We start from the raw sequence: 15,195 nt of genomic DNA, 5'->3' as shown, positions 1-15,195 counted from the left end.
TGGTTTCATGAGGATCCTTCTGGATTGGGATTTGGACATTGTAGACTTGACACAGTGTTTCTCAACCTTGGCAGCTTGAAGATGTGCAGACTTCAATTCCCAGAATTCCCCAGCCAGCATGCTGGCTGGGGGATTTTGGGAGCTGAAGTCCGCACATCTTCAAGTTGCCAAGGTTGAGAAACACTGTGGTAGAGGATGGAAGGTGGGGTTTCTCTAATTTTCAATTTCCTTGCAGGGCTACCCTTGGGCTGTACTGTGAGCTGGTGAGGAGGCTTCTATTCTTTGGATTAGATAGCAGAGGGGGCTTTCTCTGGGGCCGGGAGGGCCAATTTGGGTCTGATGGGATTGGGCAAAAAGATGAACTGGGTTTGGATTCTGGACATATCTAAAAGACGGGAAGGAAAAGGGTGCAATCTCCATTTTGTTAGGTTTATTTTCTCTACTACAAGACTCAGCAGGCTGTTGCTCATGAAAGTTGATGTCACAGATATATCCATTTGTTTGTAAGTTGAAGCAGCTTTTTCTCCTTTCTCATGGACCTGGTACAATGCCAGAATTTCAGATCATTCCATTCATTCACTTCAATCGGGTGGGGAAATGTTCTGGATTCCCACCTCCATAGGAACATATTGGTGAAATTCTCACGGCTGGAGTGTGCTCTTGAACTTACCTTAATACAAGGTGGCTAAAAGGTTTGCATTGCTCTTTAATTAATTAGCACTTTTTCCAGTGGCCCATGGCCTCTCACGCCTCTGTTAAATCCCAAGGGAAGCCACTGTGAGGGAATGGGGACATGGTCACTCCAGGAACATGGCTTTAATCTTCCAAATAATGTTGGTTGATGTAAGCGGCCATCAAAACCAAGCCACTCACTCTCAGCTCCATCTATCTCACAGGGTTGTTGTGGGGAAAAATAGTAGGAGTAACTGCTATGTAGGCCATCTTGTGCTCTTGAATTAAAGGTGTAATATAAATCAAATAACTGAACCACTTCCATCAGTGGAAGAATCCGAACTATCTTCTGTTGAAGGCAGAGAGAAAGCCCCTGGATGTGGTTTCATCCCTATAGAGTTACTAAAGGAAAATAAAGGTTGGTGGCCCCAGTGCTGGCGGCTTTATTCGCTTATATTGACAGCACAGCACATTTTCCGTATTAATACAATAAGCGAGCTGTATGTGAAATACCTGTATTTAAAACTCTTGGATTGGGCACAGAGTTAAAATATACTTGCTGAGGAGCAGGCAGGATTTAGAGGGGACCACTCAATCATGGACTGTTGTCTGGTGCTGCACCATTTAGCTGGAAAACTCACCTCACCATCCAAAGTCACACTTTTTGCAGTCTTTGCGGGTTTCAAATCAGCTTTTCAAGGGAGATGTTATGGGGAAAACTATGGAGATCTTCAATGGATGAAAGACTGCTCCTTCTTATCCAGGCTAACACTGCTTTGACAGTCAGGTGTTTCCCCTGGAGGCATTTTTCTGGAGCTGTTACTCCTGAGAGGAATAAAACAGGTGCATATTCTAGCTCCCCTACTTTTCAATCTGCATATTAATTCAACAATTTTGGGTCTCACGTCTTCTGTTTATCACCCTCAATGTCAGCAGATTATGCAATTCCAGCTTTGTGGTATGTAGACAAGTTAGTAATTTTTCTCCCAGGTGGGAATGAGAAGGGCATTGGGTATTTTTTGCCTAAAAAAACCTTGTAATAAATTATCAAAATAGTGAAGTATGACAATACTATAGGATGCATAAATGGCAAATTAATGGGACCCCAACAGACCAGATGTATACTTATATTTTGGGCTACAGTTCCAGGACTCCTTATCTTGGAGCACATATTTCTCCTATTGGGCTAGTGTTGCTCCTCAGCTGTCTTGAGCTTTTTCCATTCAACGGGAGCACATTTATTCTTGGAGCTTGCAAGGTCTTTTTTGTGTAGGGTTTTCACAGCTTCTTTATGTTGTTCATGTTTATACTTTTACAAACGTTTGGACTGGATACTTTGGAAGCTTTCCATCCAAGTTTATAAGAGCTCTCCTTGTACTTCCAAGAGTTAAAATTAAAAATTAAAATTAAAAATGCTGCCTAGTGGTTAGCCAGATTTGGTATCTTTGGGTGCCAGAGCTTGGTATTGTCTCATGAATTTCTGGTCAAAATTTACTTTTTTCCCTATGGCTCTGGCCCCACTGGTTCTGAGACCATTTTAAATCAATTTGGCTAACAAGAGCAAATAGCAAGTCTCTAAGTCTCCATGGACAGTCCCTGCCCATTAGGGTCGAAAACACCAGGAGTCATCTTAAACAGCATTATCTGAGATATGGATTTCCAAACCAGTCTTAGTGCCCAATCCCACAGTCTGTGGTTGTTGTTTTTTTTCAAATGGGTGGGCATCGTGATCTCTCCTCCATTCTAATTCTGAAATTTCACTGGGTCTTCACCTTGGCCAGGTTGGATGTGGTACCCACTGCAATCCTGTGGGGGCATCCTAAAAATGTCCCTCTACATCAGCACATATGACCATGCATGGATGGCTCCAAGGAGTCCCTGAGCCACATGCTCCTTTATTGTTCTCTTTACAGGGAATCTTGTATGATATTCATCAATCCCATTCCAGAGAAATACCCTGGCAGAGAGGACAATACTCACTTGTTGCTGCTTCTGTCTAAACAGGACTCAATGTATCTTCCCAGGTTACCCGATTCTGTGTCTCTTGTATGTTCTTTCTGACCCACTTACAACTGACAATTAGTGCTAATCTTGGTGATCACCACCATTATTTGTATGATGTTATTTTATTGTATGCTTGTTTTTTATTCATATCTGCAGGTTTTAGGTGTATGTGTTTCTATATATACCTGATATACATGTTTGATGTATGTTGTGTTTCTGGTCAAAGGCTGTAATAAAGGCAGGAAGGTCACCAGCTTCCTAAAGAATTGGTTCAACTGCTGAATTCTTATTATTATCATTTTTTCCCTAACATTCAGTCAGACACTGCATACCTGTTAGGTAGATGATTACTTTGTGTCCTCCATTCTAGGATGATAGAAAATGGTCCATGATATTCTTCTGCATCACAGCCTTTTCAGATGCTTGTCCCCTACCCCCAAACTGGCTAAGGCTAAGTATACCTAGCTTTTCCTTAATCTGTCCTCAATGGACTTAATTTCCAATCTGCTGCTCACAAGAATTGATGTTCTTCTAACCTCTTTTTAATCCTCCTTAAATTTGGTGCCCATGAGAGTACATGAATGGAGGTCTGACCAATACTTAATAGCATGAAATACAGAACATGATGGTGTCTGACCAACTTAAAGTGGAAGATCAATGGCCATAAGAGCTGCCAACATTTTCATCATTTGTAGTAGAGATGGGAACAATAAAAGGGGCAGTAACACGACAAAAACACAAAACCCACGAGGCAAAGAAAGAACAGCCACCAATTTGATACCACAGAATTATATTTATGTTTTTTTCTTCACATTGCAACATCCATGTTGTTCATTTTGTGACACATTATCTCTAATAATTCTGAATATATATTTACTATAATACATTATACCAAGAGGCACTTCCAGTAATTCTGGCAAAAAGGAGCTTCATTATAGTGTCTAACTTACAAAACAGTAAAAATAAATAATGTTTATCTAAAAGAGTTCTCCTGTTTCTCCGCCTGTACAGAATCTATTTTGTACAAAACATTTATCAGCCATTAACTAAAAATCACTGAACAAATACTCGTGAAGGGAATATATTAAGTATTGCTACATGTCTTAAGTGCAAGGTATCAGTGAGAAGGAAAGCCAACAGAGATTTCAGTCAGTTTGTGAAAGATCATTACCTAAAAATACAAGGCCTTGTTTTTGAAGTTTTGTCTTAAAGAAGTTTGGTTACAACAATATTGGCAATATATAAATATAAATTAATGCAAGTAGTACTTAGTGAAAAGAAGACAGTGTTAAAAAAATGGACATCTACAAATACTGAATGGAGAAGGTACATGTCTACAGTATTACTATCGTTGGCAGTTCCACCTTCTTTGGGAGGGATGAAAGAGCCAAACATGAGCCCCTTTTATAAAGCCTCATTTGATTTTAGTGGGACACTGAAGGAGCAAGTTGGGTGTTGTTATCAAAGCACAGATGCTATTTCTTTCAGCAACTTCCTCAGTGCCCTTTCTGCCAGCTCTTCTTTCCAACTTAAAGAGTATCCCTTCCGAAGAAGAAACAGCAGCCAGAGGCACTCAGGCAAGGCAAGGGTCCTTCAAACTGCTATTTCTCCACCATCTTCCCACTTTCCTTTGTTTTGGCCCTTCAAAGAATGTTGGACTCCAGATATTGCTGCTCAACAACTTCCAAGAACTCTCACCTCCAGCTATCCTGGATGGAGATTCCTCGTTGGGATTGTGGCTCTAAATATAGGCAGTGCTGGTAGGACACATTAGTCAACGCTTGTTGAAATATCACCTCTTGAAAAATTAATGGGCCTTGGAAGCATTCAGGTCTGGCTTGATCACCTCCCCCCCCCCATTTTCCCCCCCTTTTGAAGAAAAGAGTATCTCAAGATATTGCTTTTGAGAAAACTTTCAATGAAACAGACAGCTCTACTAAGAGACCTTGGTGGGGTGGACAACCAACAATAACTGAAAGCATCAAACCTGTCAAGGTGAACTGGGAGAATGGGATCCTTCAAGCAAAAGCCACTATGATTTGTTGAATGCTCAGATTGAACAGAGGACTCAATTACTACCATGTGCTGAAAGTGTACCTCTCAAGTTAGAAATCAACGTTATTTGTTGTCAAGAGAAGCAAGAGTGAATTGGCTTCAATTCCTGTGATGGTCACATACATACCCATCTTTCAAAAGGTTGCTGGGGGTAATCATTCTTAATTTTGGTGGATGATTTAATCATTACCTGATCCACAGCAAACAAGATAGATACGTGGGTGTATCATAAGTGCATGGATATTAAGCATCACTTGTGCATGGAAAGTTACAGGGACCAGAGATACAAAAACTATTCTGTAAGAATGCAACTGGATCAAATCCTACCCACCAAGTAGTAATGACAAACTTCCAGATGCCAAGCAGAAGTAAAAGTCCTGTTTTGTGGCCAGGAAGCTGCCTAGCAACTGATTCTTGAGAGTATAACAGAATACTCTTATCCAGAAAACAAATCAGGTTATGTCTGAAATCATCTCTGATTACCAGAAGTTCTGGGGAAGTCAAAGGCTGAGATTGGAACTTTAAAACTGAGACTACAGCTTTGTTACAACCCATGCTTCAATATCCTAATCCAGAAGTTATTGAAGACTCCAGAATAAGTATAAAGAGCTCTCCTCCTTAAGAAGTCATTTCTGTTTCTTCTGGCATAAAGGATGATCATCTAAATGCTTTTCTCTTCTTTCTGCTAAATTCACAGAAAGGAAAGGGAGGCTTCCAAATGCCATCTCCATTGTCCAAATGAAGTCCTGGACTAGTGAATTGATATATTTTGACAATCGTAAGAAGTATAGAGTATTCTGAACTCTGTAAAAAGCAAGCCAACAAGCGAATGGGTCATATACACAATAGTTTGAATGCTTGCAAGCTATCTTTAAAGATCACTCAAAATGGTTAAAGGTCGTATTTGATCTTAACTTGGAACAATGCAGGAGTATTGTCCCTGCCTGCCCCCCCCCCCGAGAATTTGGTTTTATAAGTTCAGGATAAAGATTTATGGGAATTCATGGTGAGCAACCTGTGCTTCCCAATTTAATTGAAAATGTCTCTTGATTCAGTTTTAAAAGCCTACTTGGCAAGAAGGTGACAATGCAAATTGGTGGCAGGAAAGGACAAAAAAAGAGGGCATGGGTTTTGCCCTGGCCACCATTATCTTCAGCCTTCACTGCCTGCAGGAAATCCATGAATGTTTTTCTAACATTCCTGTTTTGGACTTGTTTTATTACTATTTGGGGGGCTATTTGCTGGTAGACAACACATGCAGGATGTATCATTGTTCTTTGCACAATTTTTCCACTTGCTGTGATTAGGGAAGGTGGCTTTGAGAATGGCCAAGACGTTCTCAAATGGTCTGAAAGATGTTCTAGAGCCTTCTTCTCAACCCAGTGCATTCAAGCTAAGTTGGCCATGGCTCCCGTCATCCAGAGTCAGCAGAACCAGCACAATTGGGTTGCAGTAGATTGAGGAAGGCTATTCTAGACTACATTCTCCAGTCTTGTGGTGCATGGGTTAAGCTGGCACTGGTGCCCTTCAGGAGGCTCACAGGATGCAACATAACATTCCCTTGGATCACTCAATCAAAATTCATGCATGTGCACGGTAACAACATATTTTAGAGTTAGATCAGCTAGTAAGGGACAACTTATCTTTCTGGAAAGCTCTTTCAGTATTAATGATTTTTCCACTGAATATATTTCTCTGGCAGCTGATTTACACACACCATCTAAAGAGCTATAGGAATGATCCATAAAAATGATACTGCATTAATCACTAATAATTTCATGGACTCAGTGAACATTTAATTTAGAGGATTGTCTGGTAGGTGGTGATCTTTAATGAAATATTCAGCTAAGACCTATAGTATAAAACATACAATTAATTACTACGCTTGACCTGGCAGGTGGAGAAATCACAGAGGATAAAGTAGTTGCTCTACCTCCTATGATTTCCCACATGATGCACTTCAAGCAAATGTTGCTTCTTTGACTATACAAAACTCAGTCTACACTAATTTGTTGCAGAAGCCACGGACACCGGATGGTGCTTCATAAAAATGGCTTTTTTAAACCAAATAGCCAGTGGGTCTTGAATCAAAGAGTCTTCGAAATCTCACAGTCTTGTTCTGCAGCAGCTTGTTCTGCAACAAGCTTTGAATCATGACTAGGCATTACTGAGTGCTGATCAGCAAACATTATTCTAAGCAAGGGCATCAAATTCTGGGTCATACAACTTTAGTCCTTAATATCTGAATTCTGTATGCATATTACTGGCTAGAATTTTAGTGCTTCTCCTACCATTGTATCCTGTTTTACAATTTGACATGAATAAAAATGGTGTCAAAAGAGGATCCAACAATTGTGTTAATGCTACAGAAATATGCCCAAGACCTTGGAGATAAACACAGTGATATTTTTTTAAGGCAGTGATGTTAAAAAATCTATGTGCAAAACCTCCATTTCTTCCTCATCTCTTGGTCACCCTGTCCATCCAAATTTTCCTGTTTGGCAAAGGATTTCTAGTAGTTTTCTAGCACTATTTTTATATATGTTTTGCAAATTTGGGCTTTGTATTGAAATGTTTCCCAATTGTAGTAATTACAATTTTCTAAAGAACTTAAGAAACAAAATATATATGGTGTTGGGAAAGAATCACGTTGACAAGCACTAGTCATCTTTAGTTCCCTTCAAGTTTAACAAAATTTAAGCCTTAGAGGCATCCAGGAGAAATGCATTTGGCAGTCGGCTAACATAAAAATATGCAGAGAAAGAAAGAAAAGCATTTAAGCAGGAACTAGAAGTTGATAATACCTCTTGAGTTCTGAGCTTAACTAAAGCATTGCTTTTGCTTCAGAAAAAAGCTGCTATAAGAAATAATTCTGTCTTCCTAATACAAGCTCCAATAATAAAAAATCAGCCATTTCCCCCACATGTTGTGAAGTTAGCTAGTTGTTTGATTTTTTAAAAAAATAATAATTTAGAAGCTGCAGCAATTTACCCCATTATCTGCATTTAATTCATTTAAATCCCTCTATCTTCACCACAGGACCCTTGCCCTTTATTTATCTGACCTTAGAAATGGAGGAAGATTCATATATGCCTAGCTTTTCTGGATTCTGAGTTGTACTGATAAGCCATTCTCATCTTCATAAACTGCTAGAGGAGGACACTTATATTAGAAAAGGGGAAATAATGTGAGAATATGTGATTTCTGTAAGGGCAGCAAATCTTTGCATGCTGAAACTGGGCAAACAGAAGAGGAAAAGGAAAATGGAGCGATGACTCTTCTTAGCAAGCATGTTTTGTTAGTCACAGGAGTTTCCAATTTCCACTCTATTACCAAACATATCATTAAAATATAGCTAAAGTCCAAACCCACAAGAAGAGGCCATCAAGATAACAAAAGAGACAAGTGGAACCACAACAAAAAGATGTTTGTGAAATCTTTAAAGCAGGGGTGGGCAATCCATGACTCATCTATGGACCCCAGTAACCATTTATGATCCATCAAGAACCTGATAGTGTGATGCTAACATCTGGCAGCAAAATATCCAATTGTTGGTGATATAAAAGTGGCATTGGAAGTTCCATTCCTACCCTTAAATCTTCCATAAAATTAAAAAAACAAAACAGCCCCAAATCCAGCTGACATTGAAAAGTAGTGGCACAATTTTAGGCTCTTTTTAGAATTGTGGGTGTGTGTGGCTTAAGGATGGGGAATTATAGTGATTGGTTTTCCAAAGACTTTCCCCAACTTTCATGGCCATCCTTAAAACCCTGTCCTTGGGCTGAAAATATTTGGCCCAGTCCTTTCTTGTGACACCATCACAGTTTCCTGTGGCCCTCTGGAAGGTTTTGAGGCCAAGTTGCCAGCCTCAGCTCCTGGAATGTCGTCCACCCCTCTCTTAAAGCATTGCCTGAAGGTATTCATCTCTGAATTAAAAGCTACTTCACATGCAATACAAAACATCTGGATTTTCTTATCAATTGGGGAAATGTAAAAGATGCCAGTTCTCTAACAAATGTACCTATATCAGTTTCATGTCTGTTAGCTCTCCCTAGAAAAATCAGAACTGGAGAAGAACAGCAATTGAACAATCCTCTTTAAACTTGGGTTAATACAATCGATCAAGAAAAGACTGACATGAAAACACAAAAATTCCAGCAAGTACTCTTGTTTCAAATGTGGAACACATTTATAGGCAATTCAAAGCCATTAGATTCTGGCTTTATCTTCTGAGAAGGAAGGCTGACATAGTAGTACTAGAATGTGAGAAACCTCTTTATAATATGCACTGGAGCAGTGGTGTCCACAGGGTACAGTCAAAAAAGTTAAGATGATGGCTGTGATGGTGCAATCAAAGTTCTACCCATTTTTTAATGGGCATATGTATGACACACACAAAAATGGGCAAAGCTTTGATTGCACCATTGTGGCTGACATCTTGACTTTTTTGAACATAGCCTGTGGACACCTCTATGCAGCTGGAGGGACCACTAGGGGAAAAATCTGACATGCATGCTTAAAACAGTACATATGAAGACATGGTACACCATATAACCCAATACCTTCTCAGGAAGGGAGCATTTTTACTATTCCCAAAAATTCAAAGACATTGCTGAATTATGGGAAAAACATGAGAGGCTGAACAGCTTACTAACCAATTCTAATGTGCATTTCTCCCTCACTTGGTATTGGCTTTATTTAAGTGGAAGGAAGTCAAGAATGATGCTGGTTTCAAACATGGCTCCTCGAGGCTTCCCAGACTAGGTGGAGCCAAAAAACATTACTTTAAAAAAACAAAACAAAAACAAGTTTGAGAGGCAGTGAAAGGGTTCATCAGAAACTTAAGGCATCAGTTTCACACCTTAAGAACCCCCAAACTCCCTTCTAAATCATAGCCTTAGCCCCATCCACGTGAACCCCTGGTTTAGTGTGGGTTGCATGAACCCAGGCATTGTGGTTTGTAAACCACACATTATGGCTCAATGCAAAGTGTAAACACGGCAAATCATGGCTTATTCAGCAATCTTCAATCAAACGATAAATTAGGGCAAAATGTGAACTCAGTTTCTACATTTCCAATACATTCAGCAATAATTGTGTAGCTGTGGATTTAGGAGATCCCTAGGAACCAAGTTGAGGAGAGAAACAATGAGGCAACATAACCCACCATGAAATATTATGCAAGATAGTTAAATGGATTGGCCCAAGAACCAATCATACAGACACATTCATAAGGACAATAATTTTAGAAAGATTTTTGAGGGCACACTTAGTTACACACTGATCTCTCACCACATGTTTAAAACTCCTTGATGAACAGGCTCTGCTGCTAAATTCCAGCACTTCTATTACACTCAATGTGTCTATGACAGCTGATGTTAAAAATCCTACCGATCTGAAAAGACTTCACGTGGTTCCATTACCAATCATGTAAGACTTCATTGGTCAAATTTGAACACAGTTATGTTTTATGAAAAAATCTTTTCTTTTTCTTTTTGACTATCTTACAAATACAACCCAACTTCCCCTGACTATCTACAGGACACTAAAAAGTGCCTCTGTATTTACATGTAGGCTAATAAAAATGAGTTGTGAGCAAAGATGAAACCATTAAAAAGGGACAGCTAATCATCTAAAGAAATCCTAAAGCCTTCTGGTGGATTTTTTCCCTTTAATGTTGTTATAAACAGCAAAGTGAAATTCCAAACTAAAACTACTCTGGTAGAAGGATCTAAGCAACGTAGCAGCAAGCAATTAACTGCTTCCTTGAGCCTTCCTGCTGGAAAACAATGTAACTGGATCTTGCTTTTATAGCTGCCAAGGCGTACAATCAAGGTGGACAGGGCACCGATGCTCTCCAGATTTCAACAGAGCTGCTCTTTGATACCAAAAGTTCCCATGCAGTTCCATGTCATCCATCCTAACTGCATTTCAAAGTCAAGAATGGGATTTTATTTTATTTTAAAAATAAAATTTGCCACCACTGAGATGGGGGACATAAATGGAACGGGGGGGAAGAGTCATACTGTGTTTGTTTCTCTAAATGATGCTGTTTTCTTCACATGCTGGCATTCATACATATAGATCTCCTAAAGGGACTTTTGCAGGGTCTTCTCAGAGTAAATGGTACTTGTCAGATCACTGGGTTTGTCTTAGCACAGTTATATGAGAAGGTCCAATCAGAACTTGTTCTACTTACGATCTGGCCAACAAATATGAAACGCAGGATGGCAAACAACTTTACTTGAAAACCAATAGCATAATGAATTCCTACCTTGACTGGGAGAAGGATAACCCCAGCGTTTTATTTCTTCTTGCTTTATGCAGTTGCTTTCCAATTGTCCTTGTGCCAGAAACCAAACCTATCTGCCTAGACCACTCGATTCCAAACTGCTGTCCTAAAGAACCATGGCATTCTTTAGAAATTGCTCATGGTTCTGGAAGGACAGATGAATGATAATGAAACTTCCTTGGCTAAAATATGAGTCACTGCATCTACAAAACTTCCCTTGTAACACGGAGCATGCACATAGAGGAAAATGCAGGATGGCAGCCTGCCTTAATCTGGTGACCCTCCAGAAGGGTGTGGTCATCTCCCAGAATTCTCAGCAATGGCCAAGCTGTCTGAAAGGTTCTGGAAGTTGAAGACCTCACACCTAGAGGGTGCATTTTACTTTGTGTAGGACTGCATTGAGTCCTAGGCAGTGTTTCACACAAATTGTCTATGTGCTCCAGAATCTTTGTATCACATGCAATCACTTGTAACAAACAAATCAACGAAGAATGGATTCCTTGAAAATAGGTTTGAATCCCTCTGGTAGAGGTGACTAGACGGGGTTTCGCAGCCCATACACACATTCCAATAAAAAGCAGAAGAAACCATTACCCAAGATTTCTCATTCATATTTGGACTTTAAAGGGAGATCAGTTCACTTCAGTCACCCTTCTCATACTCACAAGACACATGAAAACATGCGGATGCCCACATGAAAGGTGGTAAGGATGGGAGGGATCCCAAGGCGTCTCTCCAAAGTTTATCTCAGTTCGACACATTGGAAATTCCTTCAGACACCACAGAAAATTGCCACCATCAACTTCTCTTCAGCAGATAACTGGTGCTGTTTGCTTGAAACTTGCCCCCAAAAGTGGGGAAGGGGAATGTGGCATAGATAGTTGTGCAACATGTAGGTAGGAATACAGCTTGCGCACGTTTTCAAGGGACACGGCTTTTCAGAAAAATAATCAAGACCTACCAAACAGCAACAGAAGAGGCTTGTTCAAGAAATTGGAAGTCTTGTTTTCCAGAGCTGTTGTGCGCTCACCTCCATCTGGATTCTACTGAGTTGTGTGGAAGCACGAGCAAAAGGTCTTCAAGGGAGAGTTCTCCAGGCTGAGAAAGAAAGAGCACATTCTCTGCAATGGAGGCGCATGATCTTCTCCGATGTCACACCTAGGGTCACAGCCTGTCTCCAAAGCAGAACACCCTTCCCTCGGCTCCATGAGCTACGGTGCTCCTGTTCTGTGTGCACATGACGTCCTGCAGGCACATCTACGCTGGCAGTTGGGATCAACTTTTAACTGACCCAGTCAGTTGCTCCATTTTAACAAAAAACAAGGACAGTATAGCCTTTTCCATTTCACTGAGTATTATCTCTTTTTCAAATCCCTCCCTTTTCTTTTTTAATAATATCACAGGCAGCATCATATAATCATCTTTTAAAAAGAAATCCAAACAAATAAAGAAATATGCAGCTTATAAACCCAGGCTAGTATTTTATGTATATATATATATATTTATATTTATATAATTATATATATTTATAATTCTCCACTGTATACAAAAGTTTGTAAAAATGGGTGTTTAACTGTGAAAGCAATGTACCTCACAGAAAGGGAAAAAAGGAAGGAAGGAAAGAAGGAAAGAAGATGGAAAGAAGGAAGGAAGAAAGAAAGACTTAAACAGCTGTAGGTGAATTACCCCGTATTTCTACAGTGTTGTGTCTAAACGTTGTGCTGGCTTGTAAAAACAACTGGTATGCAAGATGTCCTTGCGTCAAATACTGCGCAATTCCTGTCACTGTCACTGGTTTGTCTCTGGAGCTGTGTTATCTTCTTCCTCCTTGGCCTTTCCTTTTTCCTCCTCCTCCTCTTTAATGGCCTCTATTGGTTCCGAGGACTGGTGCAATGGCATTGATGGCTCGCAACTCTGCTTGTCCTTCCCAGCTCTCCTCTCCTCCTCTTCAATTACCTTCTTCCACATTTGATGGTTCTGCAGCAGATGCTGAGTTATCTGGCAGCAAACTTTCCTCCTTTTCTTTCCTGCCAAAGGCCATAAGCAAACATGAAGCCTCATTCACATCTGGGAGAAAGGTCTGCAAAGCCTGGGTCACTTCTACATAAATGTAAGCAAGTTTGGCAGTGCCCAGCTGGAATAAAGCAAATGGGGACTATTCAGAGGACTTAGAATAGCCTTCTCTTTGGGGAACAGTGGATCCTCCAGCTTGATGGACGGATATTGCTGAAAAGGTTTTACCAATTTTGAACGCAATTATGACCAAAGTCCAACAATGATTTGTATGCCTGGCATGGGACAACCAGTGTCAATGAATACACATCTTTCCCCATCTTCCTATATCTAACATTTGTGTGATGAGGGCATACCATGTTTTTATTGTCCCATGTTTGCCCAGCCTCTCAATCACTTACAACTGACCAACATTTATCAGCCAAATAGAATAGCAGACCACAGAAGTGTGGAGTTGGAAGGAGCTGCAAGGATCATCTAGTTCAACCCCCTGCAAAGGAAAACCGATTAAACTATTCAACCAGTTAAGTCATCCAGCAACTAAGGATTCAGCTGATTAAACTACCTCTTAAAAAGATTTACATTCTGATGTGCAATGCTATTAATATGCCATACGTTTTCTAGGTCAGGAGGACACCTTAGGATTTAATTGCATAGAAATAACTCTGCTCCGGCAGCTGTAATTTCTAAACTGGCCCTAAGCAGTTCCAAAATTGTGCTTGGTGAAAGTGTCTTCCATGCTGGCATCTAAGATTCTGTGAAAACGCTTAGATTCTACCCCTCCCCAAATCTGCATTTCTTGTCTTTAGCAGCAGCTACTAACTTGGATGATAAATCTTTTCAGGAGTTTTAATAAAAGGAAATAAAACATAAAAAGAGGGAGAAAGTATTGCACAGGAATGTTTTGTCTCAAAGAAATGTGTGCATAGATTAGCACTTTGGAAGCCAAACTATTGAGTCTTTCAAGCTTTTCAACTCCAAACAAAGAGCTTTTCACTATGGGACAGCCCAAATCCAGTTCAATCCTTCATTAGAAAGCTTTCAGTTCCCTGTAGGAAACCTCCAGGTTTAATCAGAAGGAACTTCAACTCTGAACTAGCACTCCATGGTAGAACATTCCCTCCCTGGTTTCCTGGGAGATACCCCTCCCATATTTTGCAGTGCTCCAGAGAGGCCAGGAGGGTGTTACTCACAATCCTAAATTCTGCTGGAAATCATTGCAAACATAATCGTTGCAAACTACTGTAACCGCATTTGTTGCTTTTAGTTCAAATTGCATGTTGGGAGATTCTGGAAATGTAAGGACCTTGGAAAATAATTTGTACATGTGCCACGTGTTCTATCTCCAGGGAGAAGAACCCATTTTCTTATTGTTCCTTTGTGGATGCTTGGTGACATTTTTTTTTTTTTACTGTGAATTGCTAGAGTTGTCCTTTGGAGAATAATATTCTACCTATCCAAGGTCACCTGGATCATAATTCTGAATATATTTGCAGATTTTGTCTTTAATGTAGATACACTAGAGTGCCTGTGCAGAGATACTAGGGAAGTATATTACACACAACTCGCCATTTCTTACCTTGAAACCTGCTTTTGGGAGGACTGAATTTGAACCACATAGAATTTTTTCCTGACAATTCTGACTACTTAACACAACTTTGAAGGAGTGAACAAACACTGCTTTGGCTATTGTATCACTCGATCAAGGTTACAGAGCATGCAAAAAAACTGAGCAGGTACATGTGATAAAATGGGACTGGGTAATAATTAGGAGCTGGAGAAAAAACAAGAGACAAATGTATTTCTATCATGCTGTGTAAATGTTTGGACACAAAACTGTCCCAGTTGTACAGGGAAGAGAAAATGGCCTTGAGGGACAGGAGGAATAGCCTCTACCAAGGCATATAAAAGGGGCCTGAGTTCAAGGCAAGAATGTAATGTGAATAAACTTCTCAGGCAAGCCCCTCCTTAGTTCACATGATGAAAGGGAGGGGGGAAGCACATTCAGACTTTGTAAGATTTTGCTTTACAATTAACGTAGCACTGACCTACATGGCACTGGTTTCCTAGTATGATCTACTGTGAAGGGCTGACACCAACAGACTATTCTCCTCCATGATTTACCCCCTACTATAGTAGTCTATTACTGACCACTGGTC

The 15,195-nt window shown here is 40.1% G+C and overlaps 1 protein-coding gene across 4 annotated transcripts in view; it reads right to left on the bottom strand.

Moving 5' to 3' along the window:
• Nucleotides 1-7,690: 7,690 nt before the first annotated feature.
• Nucleotides 7,691-15,195, bottom strand: part of PDE3A (phosphodiesterase 3A) — a 250,210-nt gene continuing 242,705 nt past the window's right edge. For 3 of the 4 annotated variants that reach the window (XM_088141334.1, XM_088141335.1, XM_088141336.1), the window contains one exon: nt 7,691-13,050. In XM_088141334.1, coding sequence (XP_087997460.1) covers nt 12,812-13,050 — 239 coding nt within the window. In that variant the 3' untranslated portion in view covers nt 7,691-12,811. The remainder of the gene's footprint in view (nt 13,051-15,195) is intronic. The other variant, XR_015796282.1, reaches the window with a different exon arrangement.

This window comes from Python bivittatus, unplaced genomic scaffold (assembly GCF_059951505.1).
Source record: "Python bivittatus isolate LINGU-HERP-01145 unplaced genomic scaffold, Pbiv_v1 ctg000330_np1212, whole genome shotgun sequence".
Lineage (NCBI taxonomy): Eukaryota > Metazoa > Chordata > Lepidosauria > Squamata > Pythonidae > Python > Python bivittatus.
Note: the sequence above shows the minus strand (reverse complement) of the source record. Positions and strands in the feature narration are given on the sequence as shown.